This window comes from Dama dama, chromosome 30 (genome assembly GCF_033118175.1).
Source record: "Dama dama isolate Ldn47 chromosome 30, ASM3311817v1, whole genome shotgun sequence".
Classification (NCBI taxonomy): Eukaryota; Metazoa; Chordata; class Mammalia; order Artiodactyla; family Cervidae; genus Dama; species Dama dama.
This window is the reverse complement of record NC_083710.1, coordinates 33,135,504-33,160,225: the sequence shown is the minus strand read 5'-3', so window position 1 is coordinate 33,160,225 and position 24,722 is coordinate 33,135,504. Positions and strand designations below refer to the sequence as shown.

General features: G+C 40.9%; 1 protein-coding gene across 1 annotated transcript in view; it reads left to right on the top strand.

Moving 5' to 3' along the window:
• B3GLCT (beta 3-glucosyltransferase) overlaps positions 1-24,722 on the top strand; it is a 118,224-nt gene that overhangs the window by 35,143 nt on the left and 58,359 nt on the right. The window contains exons 5-7 of the mRNA XM_061133322.1: positions 41-150; positions 20,770-20,846; positions 21,347-21,458. Of these exons, the coding sequence (XP_060989305.1) occupies positions 41-150; positions 20,770-20,846; positions 21,347-21,458 (299 nt within the window). The remainder of the gene's footprint in view (positions 1-40; positions 151-20,769; positions 20,847-21,346; positions 21,459-24,722) is intronic.

The window sequence follows — 24,722 nt, the reverse complement described above, 5'->3', positions numbered from 1 at the left end:
AAAATTTAAAAAACCTGAACAAATTTTTTTTTTGTTCTAGATTTAAAAGAAATTGTATTTGTCATCCAGAGTCAAAGTAATTCTTTTCATGTGAAGAAAGCAGAACAGTTAAAACAAAGCATCTTAAAGCAGTCTGCAGATCTTACACAGGTACGTAAAGATGACTTGGGATGTCTGATTATTTCTTGAAATGTTTATGTTTTCCAAAGCTCTTGGTCCATAGTCAGTTCTATTTAGATAGAACACATCTTCTGATTTGTTTTGCTGGCTTAATATGGACTGTTTATTGTTTAAAATGCTCTAGTTAATTTCTAATGCTCTAAGTATCATGTTCTAAATTATTATATACATATTTTAACAGACATGTAAAAATGTATAGGACTAGCATGGTTTCATCATAAAATATGACAGAAAAAAGTGGAAGAAATAACTTTTAAAGGCGGAGCTTAAGCAAAGATAATTAATGTTCGAAATTTTGGTAACAGGTTCTAAGGCAATTTTTATGTTGAAATAACACTTTCATTAACCTTTGTGCAGTGCTTCTTCTATGAGTTTCTTAATCTGTTTTTTGATTGGTTATTACTAACTGAACTTCTGATTTGATTTATAATGTAATATCTGAGGAGGATTATGGAGAGAAAGATTGACACATCCAGGTATACTTTAATAAAGTTTAAAATAAGCGTGAACTGAATTGAAATCTGTTCTGCATATTGTGGGAGGTTTGTGGCAAAGGAAGATCTACCCACATATGCAGCCATATAGAAGCGTTCCTCCTTAGCCAAGCAGAGACGGTCCTCCCAGCCCACTACACTGCATGGTTGTGGCCTTGGCCTTCAAAACAGAAGTGCTTGTCTGGAGGTAAAAGCCATCAAGAGTTCTTCGACCAGAGACCTGTGTGTTTGGCAGATGGCTTGCTTTCTGTCGGTGGGAGCATGGAAGTAAAGGGTTGGAAATAACAATGGAAAAGTGAACAACCTTAATGGTGTTCAACGTCAGGGCACTGCTGACAGTGAGGTTTATTGTGTTTGTCCTTTAAATGCTGTATGTCAGAAAGTCATCCAACCTCCCCATGTCCCCACAAGTACAGATCCTCCCCATGTCCCCACAAGACTGCAGGCTGTAGACAAGTGGGGTTTTTGGTCGAGGTGGGGCAGTAATTAGAGATAGTAGCTTGATTAAAGTTCTCCTTTGTCTGGGCTTCCCCTGTGGCTCAGCTGGTAAAGAATCCGCCCGCACTGTGGGAGACCTAGGTTTGATCCCTGGGTTGGGAAGATCCCCTGGAGAAGGGAAAGGCTACCCACTCCAGTACTCTTGCCTGGGGAATCCCATGGACTGTAGTCCTTGGGGTCGCAAAGAGTCGGACACGACTGAGTGACTTTTGTTATTATTTGTCTGGAAACCCAACTTGGGCCAGAGTGACTTCCAGTGAACCAGGGACAGGGAAGTATTCCCAGAACTTTGTTTACAGTGGGGAAAAGGTATGTGGGTACCTTTTGGAGGGATGCAATAGGGATTATTATTATTATCAATGCTATGGTTTTTCTAATAGTCATGTATGGATATGAGAGTTGGACTATGAAGAAAAGTGAGCACAGAAGAATTGATGCTTTTGAACTGTGGTGTTGGAGAAGACTCTTGAGAGTCCCTTGGACTGCAAGGAGATCCAACAAGTCCATCCTAAAGGAGATCAGTCCTGAATATTCATTGGAAGGACTGTTGCTGAAGCTGAAACTCCAATACTTTGGCCACCTGAAGCAGAGAACTGACTCATTGGAAAAGACCCTGATGCTGGGAAAGACTGAAGGTGGGAGGAGAAGGGGATAACAGAGGATGAGACGGTTGGATGGCATCACCAACTCAGTGGACATGAGTTTGAGCAAGCTCTGGGAGTTGGTGATGGATAGGGAAGCCTGGCGTGCTGCAGTCCATGGGGTTGCAAAGAGTCGGACATGACTGAGCAACTGAACTGAATAGGGATTATAAAATGTTCCTCCTTTCCTGCCCCTTAGGCAGAAGGTGCTGCTAGGGGCTGGGAATGCCTGCTTCTTCAGGGATCTGGGGCTTACACGCAGGACCACTGGGTGACTCTGGGGAGGATGGTTACAGGTTCCTGTCTAAACAGAGTGTGGCCGTTGTATATATGGTTGGAGAATGTGTGCGTCTCCCAGGAGTGGAGGCAGGGTGACAGCAGCTGAGGGTGTGGATCTGGCAGAACTGTGGGAACCTCCCGTGCTCCTTACCTTTTGTCAAAACGTCCCACCAGAGCTTGTTAACTCTCATCCCACCTTTGGTGCCAGCTTCATTTCCCACCCCTCGTCCCCTTGTATTTTCTTTGCCAGTAACTGCAAACTCCTGGGCGTCCCTGGGCCTACCTGGCTATGCCTGTGACCTTGCACAGGACCCCCTTCATCTTGACAAGCTCCTGGGGGTGCCGTTCTGCGCAGCGTCTTGACCCACAGGGACAAATTGCTTCCTCCTTGGTTCTGCTTTTATTGCATAGTTTTCACTTTTGTATTATTTTTGTTCCATCTCTCTTTTATAAATTTTGAGAGCAGAGACTGTCTTATTGGTTTTTGATCCTCAGAACCAAGCACAGAGCTTTCCATGTTCAGAACCTGAGTCCTCAGTGAATATTCATTACACTGAGTCCCTGAAATTAATCATCCAACTCTCTCCGTGTTTTCTTTTCTATTGTAACAGAAGTTGCCTTTTATTTCTCTTACAGTGTGGTCACTTTTTTCTTAAACTGTTTTTTAAAATTGAAGTTTAGTTAATGTACAATGTTCTGTTTCAAGTGTGTGGCAAAGTGAGTCAGTTTTATGTGTGTGTGTTTGTATATGCACCTATCCTTATACACACACACATGCAGATATAAATTTTTTTTCAGATTCTTTTCCATTATAGGTTATTAGAAGGTATTAAATATAACTCCCTGTGTTCCATAGTAGGTCTTTGTTGTTTATCTATTTTATATATAATAGCAGGAATATGTTAATCTCAAACTCCTCATTTATCCTTCTCCTTTCCCATTTGGTAACCGTAAGTTTGTCTTCTATGTCTGTGAGTCTATTTCTGTTCTGTAAATAAGTTTGTGTGCATCTTTGTTTTTAGTTTGCACATATATTTGTCTCTGGCTTACTTCACTTAGTATGGTCATCTTTAGATCCGTCCATGTCGCTGCAAATGGCATTTCATTCTTCTTTATGGCTGAGTAATATTCCATTGTGTATGTACCACATCTTCTTTCTCCATTTGTCTGTTTTTTTTTTTTTTTCATTTATTTTTATTAGTTGGAGGCTAATTACTTTACAATATTGTAGTGGTTTTTGTCATACATTGACATGAATTAGCCATGGATTTACATGTATTCCCCATCCCGATCCCCCCTCCCACCTCCCTCTCCACCCTATTCCTCTGGGTCTTCTCAGTGCACCAGGTCCGAGCACTTGTCTCATGCATCCACCCTGGGCTGGTGATCTGTTTCACCCTAGATACATGTTTTGATGCTGTTCTCTTGAAACATCCCACCCTCGCCTTCTCCCACAGAGTCCAAGAGTCTGTTCTGTACATCTGTGTCTCTTTTTCTGTTTTGCATATAGGGTTATCATTACCATCTTTCTAAATTCCATATATATGTGTTAGTATGCTGTAATGGTCTTTATCTTTCTGGCTTACTTCACTCTGTATAATGGGCTCCAGTTTCATCCATCTCACTAGAACTGATTCAAATGAATTCTTTTTAATGGCTGAGTAATATTCCATAGTGTATATGTACCACAGCTTCCTTATCCATTCGTCTGCTGATGGGCATCTAGGTTGCTTCCATGTCCTGGCTATCCATTTGTCTGTTGATGGACACTTAGTTTGCATCCATGTCCTGGCTATTGTGAATAGTGCTGTCATGAACTTCACACACACTACACACTGCAGTCTTGACTACACACACACACACACACACACACACACACACAGACTCGTATGAAATCACAGGTTCTTTGAAGGCAGGTACTCTGGCTTCTTCTGCTTTTAATTCTCTCCTAGTACCTTTTGCATGGTGAATATTCAGCATACAGCATTTGAATTGAATTTAGAATAAATGGAACAAATGAAAACTAAGCATTATTTTTCTTTTCTTTTTTAAAGCATTATTTTAAGTAAATTATTTTATCTATTAAGATTATTTGTCTTAATTTTTAAATTGATTAGAGCCACCACCTCTTATATTAAATATAAAAACTATTTTACTTCTCCCCAGGAAGCCACAGAGTTTAGGGAGAAAAGTAGAATAAAATGAGCCTGAGTTGATGCTTGGAAAGTGTGATCTCACTCTTAAGTGGGTCTTTGAGAGACAGTATGGAAAAGAATCGGAGTGTTCACTGACTGCTTTCACACAGCCAGCGTAACAATGACTAAGGAAGGTGGGAATTGACTTCCCCATAAACAGTCGACTTGAGGAGGGCAGGAGTAGGCAACTCTGCTCTGCTTTCCTTCTGTCTTGCTTGCTGTAAGCTGAGGGGTCTTGTCCTTACCTGCATGGTTGAAGCTGGCTGACACCCTTACTTTGCACCCTGGTGTGTGGAGGACAAGTAGGGATCTTTTAAGGATATGACCTTGAAGTTGTTGTTCAGTCGCCAAGTTGTGTCTGACTCTTTGCAACCCCGTGGACTGTAGCCAGGCTCCTCTGTCCTTCACTGTCTCCCCGAGTTTGCTCACATTCATGTCCATTGAGTCGATGATGCCATCCAGCCATCTCACCCTATCACCTCCTTCTCCTCCTGCCCTCAATCTTTCCCAGCATCAGGGTCTTTTCCAGAGAGTCAGCTCTTCACATCAGGTGGCCAAAGTATTGAAGCTTCAGCATCAGTCCTTCCAATGAAAAGTCAGGGTTGACTTCCTTTAGGATTTACTGGTTTGATCTCCTTGCAGTCCAAGAGACTCTCAAGAGTCTTCTCCAACACCAGATTTCATTAGAAGGCATCAATTCTTCGGCACTCAGCCTTCTTTATGGTCCAACTCTCACATCTGCTCATGACTACTGCAAAACAGCTTTGACTGTATGGACCTTTGCTGGCAAAGTGATGTCTCTGCTTTCTAATACGCCATCTGTCCAATTTCAGTGTGCTTCTGCTTAATTGGTATTGTCCTTTGCTTGCACTGTTTGCAGTTTAGATCACCTGTTTAGCCAGTGACTTAGACAGCCACTAGGTGGCAGTATTGGTTTTACATTTAAAAGACACCTAATTAAGCGTCCTCATCAAGAAACCCCTCTCCCCATCCCATTTCCATGGTCATATGTGGAGTCTAGACTGAAGCAATAGGAAAGCTCCCTTTAATTATCACAAGGTCTGTTTTTCTTTTTCTGAAATTCTTTCCTAGCATGAAAGCCAGCTATGAGTATTGAAATAGTTATGACAGAACTTTGTTTTAGCACTTGGGTTTAATTTGCTCACAAGATCCATGGTGTCCTGATACTACTTAAAGTAATTTCATCTTTGGGTTAACAAGTCTTGTGGTAGTTGAAATGGCTGGAACGGTTGTAAGCATTTGTAACTGTTCATGATGCTGGCTCATTTTTTTATCTTTGTAGAATTCTTCATGTTACTTATATGATTGAGAGTTGAATTTATTCCATGGGTAGCGTTTTGGAGATCCACAGATGGCTGAAAGCTCACATTGGGCCTGCAGACAGTTCTTCGAGCAGTGATGAGCTCCCTGACCTAGAACTCCATGGAAATAGAGAAAAAAGACTCAGTGCAGAGAATTAAGTGCTGAGATACACAAAATATAGGGCAGCAGGGTCACTTTGAGAGGCAGGCAGTGGCTCCCTAGTTATAGCTTGACTGAAATTTGTTTTAAAAAACTGATTTTTTTTTTCCTTTTTTTAAAAAAAATATTTTTTATTGAAGGATAAATGCTTTACAGAATTTTGCTGTTTTATAGCAAACCTCAACATGAATCAGCCATAGGTATACATATATCACCTCCCTTTTGAACCTCCCCCCCATTTCCCTCCCCATCCCACCCCTCTAAGGTTGACACAGAGCCCCTATTTGAGTTTCCTGAGACATACAGCAAATTCCCGTTGGCTATCTATTTTACACATGGTAATGTAAGTTTCCATGTTACTCTTTCCATACATCTCACCCTCTCCTGCCCTCTGCCCATGTCCGTAAGTCTATTTTCTATGTCTGAAACTGACACGTTCTTGAGAAGGAATTGACCGGCCTAGTCATCAGCCGAGGAAACTGAGGATGTTCGAACCCCAGGCAGAGTTATGAGGGCCTCTCCAGCCCTGTGGCTTGGAGCGGCCAGCTCCTCCTCCGAGGGGTCAGCCCCACAGTTTGCCAGGCATGCGCCGCGCCTCTAATGGGACAGGATGTCACCTGCAACCTGAACTCGATGTCTTCAGGGTGCAGTTTTGGTTTTTTCCATAGATTTGCCCACCATGAGCATTCAGAACAGTTGCTTAGTGAGGAAGAAATCACCGGTAAGTTTTATCGTGTGAATATTTATCTGATAGCCCAAAATATCTCTTCCTCCCACACCACCAGATGTCTAGAGCTGCTGTTTATTTATTCATTACTCCTGTCGGGTTGCACTTGACTACGAAATCTGCCAAAAATTAAGGTGCAAAAATTTAATGGTTTTTGCAGTCGTGTATCTGCTTTTAGCTGTTCTCTTTTGCTTTGGCAAGTGGTCCTCTATGCCTGCTTTGCCTCAAGATGCTAAAATGCAGTCTTACTGAAAACACAAGACGTTTTTCATTCTTCTCATGTGACTGTAGGAACCAGGAGCCTAAGCAGACTTTCTGTCTGAAACTTAATACTGGACTTGGAGTTGTTACTGGAGTGGTGAAGCTATTCTTGTTTTCTGAAACAATCTGGGTCATTGTGGATTGTCATTCCCATCTCTAGGTTTGAAGCTTATAGTGCAGTTCATAATGGTTTTGAAGTCTATGTGAGACATTTCTTCTAATGAGGAAGCCAGCAGACTTTACCAAGCGCTTCCTGTGTGCAGAGAACCATTCTGGATTGTTGCGGAGCACTTCGAGAGGAATTGACAAAGATACTCCAGTTCCTTGAATTGCTTATAGATGGTGGTGGTTGTTTTTCAGTTGCTCAGTCATGTCCTACTCTTTGTGAGCCCATGGAATAAGACAGATGGTAACCATCTCATAATAGAAAATGCAGGAGATGCAGGTTTGATCCATGGGTCAGGAAGATCCCCTGGAGAAGGAAATGGCGACAACCCACTCCAGTATTCTTGCGTAGAGAATCCCATGGACCAGAGGAGCCTGGTGGGCTACAGTCCACGGGGTTTCAAAGAGTTGGATATGACTGAGCACACACATAAGTAGAAATTAGGAATCAAGTTAAGTCTATTAACCTATCTATTGGACAAATATTAACTGCACAATTCTAGCTATATTAGGTACTTTCAAACATCTCTAGACAGTCCGTGGGACCCTGGAAAAGACAATAGTCACGAAGCTGTTTAGGAAGCAGAGTGATATGGAAAAAGCATGAGTGAATATAGTGCCGATAGTGTCTGGTGAAGCTTGAGGAGATAAAGAGGGAAGACTTGTGTCAGATCGGAAAGGGGGGCAGGAAATGAGCTGGAGGGATGTTGGTTTAGAACAGGGTACGAATCTGGACGATGTAGACATGAATCATCAGTGTGGTTGGCTTTGGGGTGCCTAGAGACCTAGGGTTTGTTTGGGGGGATGAGTAAAGCGTGTTTTAGCAGGAAGAGTGGTCTTTTTAGATGGAAATGGGTGGGAAGTCGAGCTGGCGAGGTGGGGGAATGTGGTTGCCTAGTTCAGGGTCCTGAGTGCACGTCTCTAGAGAGAAGACTGCAAATTCGGAAGATGTGCTACTGTTTTTCCTCAAATGTTTTCTCCCTGAATTATAGATGGAAGGGTAGTGTGCAGTTATAGAGCCTGACTATTTAAAGAGGCACATGAACAAAAGCCAAGTGGAGGTGAGGCTGACAGAAACCTACGAGCAGAGTGTGTGTGTGAGACAATCTGATTTAATCAGGCACTTGAGTGTGTTTTGTCCTAAATACCTATTCTGTGTAGCATCTGTGTGTCAATTATGTTATGACTTAGGTTTTTTGAACTTGAAAAAATTCCTTCTGGACTGGATGTTTGTAGGAAAATTCTGTTTTTTCTGTTTGTTCGTTTTGTTAAATAAAAATGGGCGCTGACAGCTCAGTCTCTGGTGAAGACTCGATTGGAGAAGTTTGTGTCTATGGTCTGTGTTGTGATGCAGAGACTGAGTCCACTGAGAGGTTTTGTTTTTTTCCCCTCTCCTGCGTCCTGGGATCCAGTAACCATGGTTGATCCCAGATCATTTTTACTGCAGCTTTAGAAGTGTATGAACACTTGCTTAAAATTATAGGAACCGTTATTGTTTTCCTAAGGAATTTCTTTTTTAAATTTTTATTTATTTTCATTAACTGTTATCAGCGTATGGTGGCTTTACAATGCTGTTTGAGTTTCTGCTGACAGCAAGGTGAATCAGTTGCATGTATTCATATAGCCCCTGTTTTTTGGACTTCCTTCACATTCAGGTCACCCCAGAGCATTGAGTAGAGCTCCCCGTGCTCTACACTAGGTTCTCATTAGTTATCTAGTTTATCCATAGTATCAATAGTGTATATATTTCAATCCCAATATCCCAATTCACAGAGGAGTTTCAAAATAAGATTAAATTGGAGGGCTTCCCTGGTGGCTCAGTGGTATAGAATCCTCCTGCTAGTGCAGGAGACACGGGTTTGATCCTCGATCCGGGAAGATCCCACGTGTCGTGGAGTAGTGAGGCCTGAGCACCAGAACTGTTGAGCCTGTGCTCTAGGGCCCGGGAGCCACAACTGCTGAGCCCTTGGGCTGCAGCTACTGAAGCCCACACACCTAGAGCCTGTGCTCGGCAATGAGACAGACCACCACAGAGAGAAGCCCCTGCACCCCACCTGGAGAGTACTCCTGCTCGCCACAACTAGAGAAAAGCCCACACAGTACTGAAGACCCAGCACAGCCAAAAATAAATACGTAAAAAGATTTTTAACAAAAATCCCGAATAGCCAAAGCAGTCTTGAGAAAGAAGAATGGAGCTGGAGGAATCAACCTGCCTGACTTCAGGCTCTACTACAAAGCCACAGTCATCAAGACAGTGTGGTGCCGGCACAAAGACAGAAATATAGATCAATGGAACAGCATAGAAAGCCCAGAGATAAATCCACGGACCTATGGACACCTTATCTTTGACAAAGGAGGCAAGGCTATACAATGGAAAAAAGACAACCTCTTTAACAAGTGGTGCTGGGAAAACTGGTCAACCACTTGTAAAAGAATGAAACTAGAACACTTTCTAACACCATACACAAAATAAACTCAAAATGGATTAAAGATCTAAATGTAAGACCAGAAACTATAAAACTCCTAGAGGAGAACATAGGCAAAACACTCTCTGACATAAATCACAGCAGGATCCTCTATGACCCACCTCCCAGAATATTGAAAATAAAAGCAAAGATAAACAAATGGGACCTAATTAAACTTAAAAGCTTTTGCACAACAAAGGAAACTATAAGCAAGGTGAAAAGACAGCCCTCAGATTGGGAGAAAATAATAGCAAACGAAGCAACAGACAAAGGATTAATCTCAAAAATATACAAGCAACTCCTGCAGCTCAATTCCAGAAAAATAAATGACCCAATCAAAAAATGGCCCAAAGAACTAAACAGACATTTCTCTAAAGAAGACATACAGATGGCTAACAAACACATGAAAAGATGCTCAACATCACTCATTATCAGAGAAATGCAACTCAAAACCACAATGAGGTACCATTACATGCCAGTCAGAATGGCTGCTATCCAAAAGTCTACAAGCAATAAATGCTGGAGAGGGTGTGGAGAAAAGGGAACCCTCTTACACTGTTGGTGGGAATGCAAACTAGTACAGCCACTATGGAGAACAGTGTGGAGATTCCTTAAAAAACTGGAAATAGAACTGCCATATGACCCAGCAATCCCACTCCTGAGCATACACATCGAGGAAACCAGAATTGAAAGAGACACGTGCACCCCAATGTTCATTGCAGCACTGTTTATAATTGCCAGGACATGGAAGCAACCTAGATGCCCACCAGCAGATGAATGGATAAGAAAGCTATGGTACATATACACCATGGAATATTACTCAGCCATTAAAAAGAATACATTTGAATCAATTCTAATGAGATGGATGAAACTGGAACCCATTATAAAGAGTGAAGTAAGCCAGAAAGATAAACACCAATACAGTATACTAACGCATATATATGGAATTTAGAAAGATGGTAATGATAACCCTATATGCAAGACAGAAAAAGAGACACAGATGTATAGAACAGACTTTTGGACTTTGTGGGAGAAGGCGAGGGTGGGATGATCTGAGAGAATAGCATTGAAACATATATATTATCAAGTGTGAAACAGATCGCCAGTCCAGATTGGATGCATGAGACAAGTGCTCAGGGCTGGTGCACTGGGATGACCCAGAGTGATGGGATGGGGAGGGAGGTGGGAGGGGGGTTCAGGATGGGAAACACATGTAAATCCATGGCTGATTCATGTCAATGTATGGCAAAAACCACTATAATAGTGTATAAAGTAATTAGCCTCCAACTAATAAACATAAATAATAAAAAAGATTTTTAAAAGAAATTAAATTTGAAACAGTGAAGGAGAGAGGTTAAAGCATGGTTTTTTTTTTAAAGTAGGTTCTAAAAAAAAAAGCAGGTTCTAGTAAAATAAAGACTCGTGTATGTTCTGAAGACTCTGAAGTGTGACATTTTACCTTAGCACAAGGCACAGGTCATGCCTGGTCGGGGAATCACTCTGAATGAGGAACAGGGAAGAAGTCCCTGCAGGATGAGTACGTGGAGAGTGGGATGGGCAGAGCTTAGAATGAAGGCAGGACCTGGGGCGGGGCAGAAGCACAGATGAATTATGGATGCATTTTTAAGGCATCTTCCAAATACAGAAAAGAAAATTCAGAAGTGGATTAGGCTTACAAGGTGTGTTTTATTTTTTAGGAGGGTATGGTGCCCCCATTGGGCTTCTCTGATAGCTCAGTTGGTACAGAATCCACCTGCAATGCAGGAGACCCCAGTTTGATTCCTGGGTCGGGAAGATCTACTGGAGAAGGGATAGGTTACCCACTGCAGTATTCGTGGGCTTCCCTGGTAGCTCAGCTGATAAAGAATCCGCTGCAGTGTGGGAGACCTGGGTTCAATCCCTGGGTTGGGAAGATCCCATGGAGAAGGGAAAGGCTACCCACTCCAGTATTCTGGCCTGGAGAATTCCATGGACTGTATAGTCCATGGGGTTGCAAAGAATCAGACATGACTGAACAAATACATTTCATTTTATGGCAGATGTTGGATTATATTTTCTGTTTTAGGCCAAAAGGGGCCAGACTAGCTGCTTAGAAATCTTTGTACTCTCCCTACCCACAATAGCTTAAAAAAAAAAAAAAAAAGATGGAAAGAAAACTTCATTATTCAGAGACTATAAGATTGTGCATGAAGAAAAAAAAATGTACAAAACTAACAAAAGAGTTTATCAAGGTCACTAGTTATAAGGGTCGATGTTTAAAAATCAGTTGTATTTCTATATATAAGCAGTGACAATTAGAATTGAAAATTTTAAAATGATATCAATTATTCATAGCATCAAAAAGCATTAAACACCCAGGGATAAATCTAATGAAAAATATTCAGTATTCTACATGCAAAAGTAGGAAACATTACTGAGAAAAATTGTTGTTCAATTGCTAAGACATGTCTGACTGTGACCCCCTGGACTGCAGCATGCCTGTCTTCCCTGTCCTTCACTGTCTCCCTGAGTTTGCTCAAACTCGTGTCCATTGAGTCGATGATGCCATCCAAACATTTCATTCTCTGTCATTCCCTTCTCCTCCTGCCCTCAATCTTTCCCAGCATCAGGGTCTTTTCCAGTGAGTCAGCTCTTCACATCAGGTGGCCAAAGTAGTAGAGATTCAGCTTCAGCATCAGTCCTTCCAATGAATATTCAGGACTGATTTCCTTTAAGATTGACTGGTTTGATCTCCTTGCAGTCCAAGGGACTTCAAGAGTCTTCTCCAACACCACAGTTCAAAAGCATCAGTTCTTCTGTGCTCAGCTTTCTTTAGAGTCCAACTCTCACATCCATACATGACTACTGGAAAAACCATAGCTTGGACTAGATGGACCTTTGTTGGCAAAGTAATGTCTCTACTTTTTAATATGCTGTCTAGGTTGGTCATAGCTTTTCTTCCAAAGAGCAAGCATCTTTTACTTTCATGGCTACAGTCCCCATTCACAGTGATTTTGGAGCCCAAGAAAATGAAGTCTGTCACTGTTTCATTTTTTCCCCCCGTCTATTTGCCATGAAGTGATGGGACCAGATGCCATGACCTTCATTTTTTGAATGTGAGTTTTAAGCCAGCTTTTTCACTCTCTTCTTTCATCTTCATCAAGAGGTTGTTTAGTTTCTCTTTGCTTTCTGCCATTAGGGTGGTATCATCTGCACATCTGAGATTGTTATTCCTCTCAGCAATCTTGATTCCAGCTTGTGATTCATCCAGCCTGGCATTTCCCATGATGTACTCTACATCATGATGACTCTGCAAAGAGTTGGACGCGACTGAGCGACTTTCACTTCACTCTGCATATAAGTTAAATAAGCAAGGTGACAGTATACACCCTTGACATACTCCTTTCCCAGTTGTGAACCAGTCAGTTGTTTCACGTCTGGCTCTGTTGCTTCTTGACCTGCGTACAGGTTTCTCAGGAAAATTAAAGAAAAATTAAAGAAAGCTTTAGTGAACAGAAAAAAAGCATACTAATAGATTGTAAGATTCAATAGTGTGTCCATTTTCCCCAAATTTATCAAGAGATTAAATGCAATCCCAATGAAAACCCCAGTGGATGTTTCACTGGAAGTTTCTAGGCTGACTCTAAGATTTACATGGAAATCAAATAACCGAAGTGAAGAGAACAGGCACTTCTAATTTTGTTGCCATCTTTTGTGGTATGAACTTTATTTAAAACCTGGTAGAATCACAACAGTACAAATGAATGATTCTTTCTGCTTATTCACAGAAAGTTTTGGAAATGACTGTTTTCTTGAGAAGAGTTAGGCCTTGGCTTATTAATTAAAAAAAACCTTATTTCCATGCGATAAGCCAGGAGAGCTGGGAGCAAAGCTTTTCATGGATTAGTGTGAAGAAGCTTAAGAAAATGGCCTTGTGTTTTCTATTTTTAGACTTTTTTGTTGTTGTTGTTGGCAAGGAGGCAGTGTGAAGCACTTCCTTGAAAGGTGAGTCAAGTGGCTTTCACTAAGCTTCCCTTTTTGTTGTTCAGTTGCTAAGTTGTGTCTGACTTTGCAACCCCATGGACTGCAGCACGCCAGGCTTCCCTGTCCTTCACCATCTCCTGGAGCTTGCTCAAACTCATGTCCATTGAGTGGGTGATGCCATCCAGCCTTCCTGTCCTCTGTTGCCCCCTTCTCTTCCTGCCTTCAATCTTTTCTAGCTCAAGGTCTTTTCCTTTTTTAGGTGAGACCAATCGAATGCTTAATTTCTTAGTGAAGTTTGTTCTTTGTCATAATTGACAATGTTAGGTAATAACATTATTTATTAAACTTTAAGTTTTTATTACATTGCTATTGAATGGGAATTTATGCATCCATTTACTAAGTCTTTGTGGAACATTGACTCAGGTAAGGCTTGGACAAGATGCCCCAGAACACAGAGTAGTGAGACAGTCCACTTCTTCAGGGGCTTGCTCAGCAGTGATCCTTTCCTCACATCTTGTCATGAACATGCCTTTCTGTTCGGCCCCCATCATTCGGACCCCCTCCCTTACCGGCAAACTCGACCCCGCGTGAGCCTGGTGGGTGTGCACTCGGCCCACTAAAGACATCAGAGGCCAGATTTGGGGTCTCCCTGGCTCAGAGAGGGGTTGGACATTGTAACTCAGGATTGTGAGTCTGGAGCCAAGACCCATAGATGTGGTCACTTTATTTTTTTTTATTTAAAAAAATTTTTATTTTTTGGTCACACTGCTTGGCATGCAGGATCTTAGTTCCCCAACCAGGGAGGAGTGGAAGCGTGGAGTCTTCACTGGACCTGCAGGGAAGTCCTGAAGTGAGCACTTCGGCTGTCCCTGCTCTGGTGGTGACAGTCAGGACCAGATAAGGCGGCAACACATGCTGGTGTGTGGAGGAGGCAGTGCTCTGGGCCAGGTGACACCTGTGGGGTGACCTCTTCCTTGTGATTCCCCGTGGTCATTCCCCTGCATGAGCTGCCCTCCAGGAGGCCCGTGCTGGGATCGAGGGACACCGCACGTCCCTTCCTGCAGCCACATCAGCAGCCACCGTGAGAACACGGGCCAGGCAGCAGCCTGCCCTGGCTGGAAAGTTTAGCTTTGTTGTGACATCTGAACTGAGCCTTGCAGTGGTGTTTGCTGGACTCCTGTCTGGGGTGGCTGCAGGGACTCCCACGGATGGCGACAGTGAACTGGGGTCTCTTGGGATGTTAGCAGAGGGGTCAGCTGCTCTGAGCTCACACAGCACCCTGAGTTCCTATTTGGGGAGGTGGGCTTGGCGGGATTAGCGAGACTCCTAACACGTGGGGCTGGGGTCTGCAGTGCAGACCCTCTAGGAGGGTTCACGTCTGCAAGAGTGACGACAGCTGACTTTGAGTGCTGGCTAGTGGTAAAGAACCCACCTGCCAGTGCAGGAGACATAAGAGGCTCGAGTTCGATCCCTGGGCTGGGAGGATCCCCTGGAGGAGGGCATAGCAACCCACTCCAGTATGCTTGCCTGGAGAATCCCATGGATGGGGGAGCCTGGAGGGCTATAGTCCATGGGGTCGCACAGAGTTGGACAGGACTGAAGTGACTGAGCACGCACTGTCATCTTTATTTGCCTTCGTGCTCGTGTCCGTGCACTCTGCCACTTTTGAAGCCTCAGCCCATCTAAGTTATTATGTGGTTTCTGCAACTCTCCCCATTTGCAGAGAGGAAACCAAGGCATCGCGGGATTCAGCAACCTGCCCGTGCTCCCATCCCTAAAAAGAGGTGCTCTCAGACCTGCCTCTCAGTTCTGTCCTGTCTCCTGACACGCAGGTGGGGCCTTAACCTCAGGGCCAGGCAGATTGCTGCAGCTGCTGTGTGCAAGTAACTCCATGCCTGTACCCTCTCTCACTTTGCCTGGCTTTATTGTTTTTTAATACCATTTTTTGTTGATGGTGTATTCTAGATTTCTTTGCTTAATGCCTGCCTCCTTCATTAGAACTTGAGATCCAAGAGGGCAGGGACTCTGACCTGTGTTTCCATAGTTGTTTGCTATATTCCCAGAACAGTACCTGGCACATAGTAGTTGCTCAGCAAATATCATACAATCAGTAATAATATTAGTAACCATCACATTCACGCATGTGCCAGGTGCCTGGCATATATTAACTCACTTGATCCCCAGGGCTGTTGTTACCCTCCCTCCTATTAGAAATGAGAAAACAGACCACAGGCAGGTCTGGGAACTTGCTCAAGGCTGCAGGGTTCAGAAGAGCTGGAGCTGGGATTCTGATGTAAACACTTTGGCTCCAGAAATCATGTTCCTAAAATGCTAAGATTCACTGCCTTTCATGAATGAGTGAATGATTATTTAAAGCAGGTTTTATGAACTATAAAAATGTATCTAGTAGAGCATTTCAAAGTAAATAGTTAAAATAAATTACATCAATGATGAGGTAATATTTTTCTCTTGTTAAGAAATGACAGTTAATGATTAAGACAAATTTCTGGGGGAAAATATATTTAATATAGGCTTAGGTTCTTGGAAGGTTTGTTATTATAGCATCACATGTAATCTGCTGGTCCATAAATGAATGGTAGGTTTTTAAAGGCTAGTAAATCTGTCTTGATATATGTTCCCAACAAGATATTATACATCTCTATTATTACCCTCATAAGATAGGCCTACTTCATATGGAAGAAATTATAACAATAAACAGATGTTAATTTTTGTCATGATTTATCTGTTAGTCTAAAAGCTCAGTTCAGTGCCTAAAAACTATATAATAGTTGGGCTTTGGAAATGCAGTTGAACTGGGATCAGTCTTAAAACATGATTCAGTCCTTTAGAACGTTCGCCTAATACTGAACAAATGTCTTGGCTTTTGCTTTCTGAGCACTGGGTCTGAATAGTGAGACTGAATTAGACCATAAGCTCATGTACTGCCAGGCTTGTATTTTACATTAAGGTATGGGTGGTGCTAGTGGTAGAGAACCCACCTCCCAGTGCAGGAGACATAAGAAACCTGGGTTTGATCCCTGTGCCAGGGAGATTCCCTGGAGGAGGACGTGGCAACCCACTCCAGTATTCTTGCCTGGAGGATCGCATGGACAGAGGAGCCTGGCGGGCAATGGTCTGTAGGGTCAAAAAGAGTTGGACACGACTGAAGCGACTTTCACACGTGCAAGGACAAGTTACAAATTTTGGGAAATAGTCTGTTGACAAGGGAAAAGGAAAGCATCACGGACTTAAATTAGTGGAATTTTTTTTTTTTTTTTTTTGAGAGAGGCAGAAGGACTAAAGTGATCCCAAACAAAATTTGCCTAATAATTAAAGTTACTTATGACATTTAAAATATTAATCTGCTTTGATCCACATTCACATGTTGGCATTTTCATTCATACTACTGATATTTCTACATATAAATTTTGAATGATTTCTCCCTCCATATCAACAATAATGGGCTTTCTCCTCTCAGAGCATCTTAAGATGCTCACCTGTGGAATCTGAACCTTTTCGTGAATGAAGATGATAAATATGTATGAGAGCCAGGTAACAAGGGAGTGTTTGTTTTAAATTTTTGGTTCTCAGTAATTATTAGTGTCTTTAAGTGTGAATGTGCCTTGAGAAAAAATGTTCAAAGGAAGTACTGTGGGAAGGTCTTGTAGGCCTTCTGACTTCAAAGTGCTTATTAGGATAGAAGCAGATGCCTGATAGAAATGTAGATTTTTGGTTCAATGAGACAAATAGAATTAAAGTATTTAAATTACCGTGATCAACTTTTCCATTTTTAAAAATTTTCCTTTTCTGTCATTTACCCTTATTTGATTATTTGTATTTTTAGTTCCCTTATCCTTGCCTCTGAAATGGTATTATCTCATTTTTGATAGAATTTTACCTTCAGCTTTTAGGTTTGAAATAGCATGGTTTGGGGAATAAGCATTCTTTAGATTGGTGAGAGGCAATACTCCACACATCAGAGCCTTTGCTATAGCATCTAGCTTTTATTCCAAAGGGCTCTGTTGATAGAACATTTTCTTACTTTTCCCTTGATTTTTGTTTGAAAACTCTTTCTTATTCAGCCAGGCATTACATTTTAAAAAATGATCTTTGTGTCCAAAAGTGCTTTAAGCTGTTGATATGGTACTTAAAAGAGGTATAAGTCTTGTGGTATAGATAGAACAGACAGATAAAAAGAATATAACTTATTACAGTCTGAAGTGTTAAGAACTGAGATAAGATCATTTGATGGAACATTTTTTGTAACTTTTTAAATTATTTTATCTCAGGGTGCTAATAAGGGCTTCTCATGTGGCGCAGTGGTAAAGAATCTGCCTGCCAATGTAGGAGATGCAAGAGACTTGGGTTTAATTCCTGGGTCTGGAAGATCCCCTGGAGGAGGAAATGGCAACCTGCTCCTGTATTCTTGCCGGGATGATCCCATGGGCAGAGGAGCCTGGGGCACTACAGTCCGTGGGCTGTAAAGAGGCGGGCTGAGCACACCCACAGCATGCTAATATTTGGTTGGCCAAAAAGTTTATTTGCGTTTTTCTGTAACACCTTACAGAAAACTCCGAATGAACATTTTGGCCAACTCAATACATATGAGTATGTGTGTATCTAAGTCTGGGTCTGTGTGTGCATACAGACACAGAATACATATATACACACACATACATACATATATACACACATATGTATATATAAAACAAGAATAAAAGCTGTTGGTACTTTCTGAGGATTAATAGACAAAACTTTCTAAGTAAAATGTAATTGTTGTTCAGTTGCCCAGCTCTCCTGTCCTTCACTATGTCCTGGAGTTTGCTCAAATTCATGTCCATTGAGTTGGTGATACTATCTAACCATCTCATCCTCTGTCGCCCTTTTCTCCTCTTGCCTTCAATCTTTCCCAGTGTCAGGGTCTTTTCCAATGAGTCAGCTCTTTGCATCAGGTGGCCAAAGTATTGGAGCTTCAGCATAAGTGTTTCCAATGAGTATTTAGGATTGATTTCCTTTAGGATTGATGGGTTTGATCTCCTTGCTGTCCCCGGAACCTTCAAGAGTCTTCTCCAACACCACAATTTGAAAGCACCAGTTTTTTGGTCCTCAGCCTTCTTTTTGGTCCAGCTCTCACAAATAGCCTTGGCTTACTCAAGATCATGTTTCTGAGTATCAAGTGAGGACCTATTTTATATTTTGAGACATATCTGGAGACAGTTGTCAACATAGCACAGTAGTTTTTGGAATATTTCTATTTGGAGATGCAGAGGTACAGAAAACTTGACTGCCATTTTTGTGTTAACCAACTGAAGCAAATACGAAATCCAGACATGTGATTTAGTGAACAAAAAGTAATGGAGGTAGGAAAGATCGTAACCCAGTAGTAATCCAGAGAGCTTATTTTAGTTTAGCATTTAACTCCTCCTTTGTACTGCCTAAACCTTTGTCTGCTACACTTTTATCATCCTGACCTTTGCATCTTTGCCTGGCAAGTGTCCTCACAGTCTTTCTGCTGAGGTTACTTGTCTGGTGTCATATCAATACTTGTTGCCATCCCTTGTATATTTTCTATAACTTGCTATAGAACTCAGAAGGGTGGTTCTTGTCTGGAAGCCAAATTTTTGTGTTTATTTTTGCTGAAAACAGATTTTTACTTAAAAGATAGTTTAAAGTGTATATGTAATCATTTCATCATTCTGACACAAATATTTTCATTTTTCTGGCTCCCTTATGCTCTCTGTTTTATTTTGCATGGTTGGAGTTATGTCTGTTTTAATATTTAATATAAAGACATTCCTATTGTCATAATGTCTTCATTATTATAATTTCATTTGCTACATAACAGCTCATTTGCTACTTATTTTCTTGTAAGACTTTTTTTTTTTTTTAGTGTTTTCTGTGTTTCTTTTCTAGCTAGTGCATATTAGCATGCTTCCAATGAGTTTGAGAGAACGCCAGGAGATAGGGGAGGACAGGGAAGCCTGGCATGTTGCAGTCCATGGGGTCGCAGAGACTTGGGACACAGCTAGTGACCGAACAACAAAGTATTTGAAATTTTAATGCAAGTATTAATGTTATTAGTTATCTTCACGCATGATTTTTTTCTCTTATATAATCCCCTATGAATATGTGTGTGGTATATATTTGTCTATATATGGCATATGTATGTATATAGCATATAGCTATATATGTGTACATGTACAGATATGACATATACATGTGCGTGTATGGCATATATGTGTATATAACATACAGTTACTATGTGTATATGTATACATATAACAAACTGTGAAAGACAGTGAGAATTACTTCATTATTCAGAATCAACAGTAGGAAAGCCCAGAGTTATATTGGGTAGCTGCTAATTCAAACTTTACGGTTTGCTTTTCTCTGTAACATGCCATGTTGTTAGTGTGATGTAACCTTAGGTTACTCTTTTTACATTTCATATTTGTACATGAAAGTTAAAAAATACTATATAAAATAAAGAAATAAGATATATTTGATAGTTCAAAGATTTATATTGAAAATCATTCTTTCTTAAATAATAAGCATATATGAACTTCAAGAATGGTATGGAATCTACTTTAGTGTGGTAATATTTCAAATAGTTAAACATGTATCCTTAGAGTCTTTTCTCTGTAATAGTTACCTGGATATAGCTTGTGTAAAGCACAGAATATGCTGAAGTTTGTTGTGGGGGTGTTCAAGCATATTATATGTCTGACTTTTGGCTTGTCACAACTGGAAATAGATTGAATACTGCTTAATCATTTTATATTTATAGCTTAAAAAATATGAGTCTCTATGTATATGTATGCATGTATATATAGCTATAGTTGTGTCTATTTCTGGATCTTAGTTCTTACTAAGTTTATAGATTTTGAAATTCCATCATTATGCTGTTACTGTTGTTGCCTGAATACTTAAGGATTCTATTTCTAGTATTCAGAACTGAAGCTCTTCATTATGATGGTGCTTTAGTGTTTTTAGGGCATTCTAAAATTTTTTTCTTCACATGAGATAAATTGTGTATTATTCCTTTTGTTTAGCCGAAATGTTTTATTTTCCATTTTCCACATGCTTCCTCCGTCGGGTACACAGTAAAAGCTGTGTTTATACCTCTGAGTTTTCCCTCACTTGCCCTGGGCTCTTGCCTTCCAGCCGCCTTTGCAGATATGCAAATTTCAGGGCTTCAGCACTGTCTGGAGCCTAGGCGCTGGGGAGTTTGTGTGGGTTCAGGTAAAGTCCTTCATTTCCAGTGGCTCCTGAACAGAGGAAAAAAGAAGAGAGTAGTGTGAAGAATAAAATGTCAGATCTTTAAAAATACCTGGTTTGAAATTTGAGTCCTTTAAAGGAATCATTGTGGTCATATTGTAGTATTTATTTATTTTTCTGCTTTGATGGTTGTTTCTTCAGGAAATGCCCACAGTCCTCCTCCTTCACCAGCTGGCTCAGCAGGAAGGCGCGTGGACCATACTTCCGTTGTTACCGCAGTACGTTGCCCATGAAATGTGCTCATCATTGGCATCTCTGCCCGACACTCGTAGGCTCCCTTGTTTTCTCACTAAGTGTGTTTTTCTCCGAGAGTTAGCAAGTAAAGTCATTGGATTCTATGACTGCTCCCTTAATCAGATTTCTTAATAATTGATTCTTAATTGTGAATAGCTTTTATTTTCAAATGTTTCTTTCTTAAAGGATATAATGTCAGTATATTTGATATTTTGAGACTGATTTTGAGATCTATTGAGCTGGGGTTTGTCATGGAAAAAGTTAACTTGAACTCTGGCTGTTCCATAAACCAGTAGTATCTGGCTTTTCTATTAATATAAGCTGAAACTATACATGGAAGAAAAACATAGGGGAAAAAAATTCAGATTTCTTGCTATTTTGTATGTCCTTTATTTGCTTCCTGCTTTCTCTTCCTTAATAAGTTTTAAACCTTGTTGTAAACTCACTTGATAAAAATGATTACTAGAATCTTTCTTTTTCTCAGCTTTTCTGTAATATATAGCAGAAATTCATCATGGATTTTCTTCTGTGAAGAAGAGACAAGAATACAAATTGTACAGCTCTTAGAAACACTCAGAAGATATGACCCATCAAAGGTAAATACAACTTCAAGTATTTTTATTTTGCATGGAGAAAGTGCTTAAAGGAAGTTTAATTTTGATTAAGAGGTTTTTCAGTCTAATAAAAACACTTAATTTAAAATTAAGAGGAATAAAATAGGCCGCTCGCATCCTGTGATATGGAGCATATTCTATGGAATGTGTACCTCTCTCAATAAACTTGCTTTAACTTTAAAGAAAAAAGAATGAAATAGCAGTTAAATATCTGGAAGCAGTGTTAAATAATTCTCTTTGAGGTTCGGAGCTATCAGACAGATGGAACTTACAATGAGCCATTTTTAAATGGGAAAAAAAAAACCACTTTGTTTTACCAGTTTTAGAGAATTAAGAAAACTATAAACCAGAGTTAATAAATACTTTTAAATTGGTTATTTCTCTTCATCAACAATGACCACATATTGTTTTAGGTAAGAAATAACTTTCTGAGTGCCAGCTGTCTATTGGGCACCTATGATAGCAGGAGCCTGGACGGACAGACAAGGGTCTTGACTGGATGGATGGTGCAGAGCAGGGAGTGATGGACCATTGAAGAAGCAGTTACAGTTAAAAGTGAGACATCTTTTAAGGGAAACACTGGGCTTGTTAGAAGCAACACAGCAGGGCATCAGATCTTATCTGGGAAGGTCATTACATAATGTGACATTTAACCTGAGTCCCATGGAGTGAGTAGGAGTTAACGGGAGAGAGAGCTCTAGGCAGAGGGAACAGTGTCTGAGAAGGTCTGGAGGTGAGACAGATACGCCTTGTGAGAAAACTTCACTCCGTCTTCATATTTTAACGTTTTATCTCATGCAGATAAGATGTTGCAAATGGATCATGTTTACCTCTAAGTTCTGAGTGCTGGACACAGTGTTTAACACTTACTAGGTGATCAGTAGATGTGTGTGTGTGTGTGTGTGTGTGTGTGCGTGCGTGTGCATCTATGCTCAGTCGTGTCTGACTCTTTGCAACCTCATGGACGGTAGCCTGACAGACTCCTCTGTCCATGGGATTTCCCAGGCAAGAATACTGGGGTGGGTTGCCACGCTCTCCTCCAGGGGATCTTCCTGACCCAGGGATCAAACCTGCGTCTCCTGTGTCTCCTGCATTGGCAGGTGGATTCTTTACCACTGAGCCACCTGGGAAGCCCTAAATATTTCTGTAGGACTGAGTAGCTCTGAAATGTCAGCTGTCCTGCTGGACTACGTGCAGTGTCTCTGGAGGTTCACAGGCAGCTCTGGAGCTTTGTGGAGAGTAAATTAGGCTGTTCAGTTCTCTTGGAGAAGCCCAGGTTACGCTCTCATCAATTTATGGGATTCTTTCAATGTGGAATAAGCAGCATCGGGCCCTTTCTGGTACTGCTATACACCCGCCCCACCCCTGTTCTGCTGCCCACTCCAGAAGTGAATCAGATTCAGTGAGGGTACGGAAAAGGAGCCGTGGCTTCTGGTGCCCGCGGGGTTTGTTGTTGTGGACACACACAGAATTGGGCAATGGTGACCATTAGGTTGGTTTCTCAAACGCTGGAAAGTTTGTTACTACCATAAAACCACTGGTCTTGATGCTTTTTAAATGCTGTGAGGGCCCATTATAATTTCTCTTCATGCTTTTGAGTTCTGGGAAAACACAGATATAATTCAATGAGAAGGTTGTTAGGTTAAAAAAATAATTCCTTCAAAGGAGAGATTTATGAATGTGTCTCATCCCATCTTTTCAGATGGTGCTGAGCAGGGTCTATGTGCCTTGTGCCATGTTTCATGTAAAACATTTGTTAGGCATTTTATGTTTTCCTTTGACTTGAGAAAAACCTCCCAGCTCTTTTTTGGAATGTAGGAGTTTTAATCGCCTCCTAGTGTTCGCTTCACCTGGAGATTATTTTTTCCATTATCCATAGCTCTAATTCTGTACAGAAGATGGTGACTCACTGTACTTTTTAATGAAAATTGGAATGATAAATTTTAAAGTTCAGAGCAAGTTCATGAAAAGCAGGTACAGAACTGAGGTAAAATAAGACATTTTCTCTTTTTTGAGCTCTAGCACATGAAAAAAAGTCGAGGATGTTTTATTTCATTAAAAACTAGCACTAAGGAATAAAAATTACATGATGTTGAAGTTAGCTCAAACCAGTGTTTTTTTCCCCCGACCATATGAAATTTTAGGAAAAAAGTATAAAGCAAACCTGGTTTTGATACTGACACAGATAAACTACATTAAAATAATATGTGTTACAGTGTCATTATTTTGTTGGATTCTGATTGTTTCCCTTCAATATCTTGTCATTCTCACTAATCAAATTTATGCTGTTATACAGTATTTTAAATGAAAAACTTTAGTCTTTATTAAAGTAATTAATCTCTGTTAATTGCCTTTCTGGGTGATTTCTATAAATTTCTATATCTTATTGAAGTCTTTCTGTTTTTTTTTTTTTTTCCCTACAGTATGCTTTTATTATGTGTGCATTTGCTGAAATGTCTTTAAGTTTTAATTCTTAGTAGAGGTAAAACATGAGTGCTGGCAAAGAGTAATTCTAAGATACTAATAGAACACTGAGTTATTCTTTTACAGTTTGTCTTAATAGTCTTTATTAAGACGCCATTAAGAACATCATTGGGCTTCCCTGGTAGCTCAGCTGGTAAAGAATCCACCTGCAGTGCGGGAGACCTGGATTCGATCCCTGGGTTGGGAAGATCCCCTGGAGAAGGGAATGGCTATGCATTCCAGTATTCTGGCCTGGAGGATTCCATGGACTGTATAGTCCATGGGGTCGCAAAGAGTTGGACATGACAGGGAGTGCTTCTTCACAGAATAGGTGTTAGTTTCTCTCCTAGAGTAGTTTACAACATGCGTCTGTGCTGAGTTGCTCCGTTGTGTCCGACTCTGCGACCCCAAGGACTGCAGCCCGCCAGGCTCCTCTGTCTGTGTGGATTCTCCAGGCAAGACAAGAATGGTGGAGTGGGCTGCCATGCCCTTCTCCAGGGGATTTTCCCCACCCAGATCGAACACAGGTCTCCCGCATTGCAGGAGGATTCTTTAGTGTCTGAGCCACCAGGGAAGCCCTTTACAGTAGAACCCCCCACAAAAATATTGAAAAACAGTCTTATATACTAGATAGCCAAACACTGCTATTAATCATTAAAATATAAAAACGTGTTCTGCATAAATTTATGTTTGGAACAGGAGATTATAACAGTGAAAGATTATTGAGAAAGGTGCTAAAATATACTGAAAATTGAAATGATAAACTTATCATTTATTTATGAT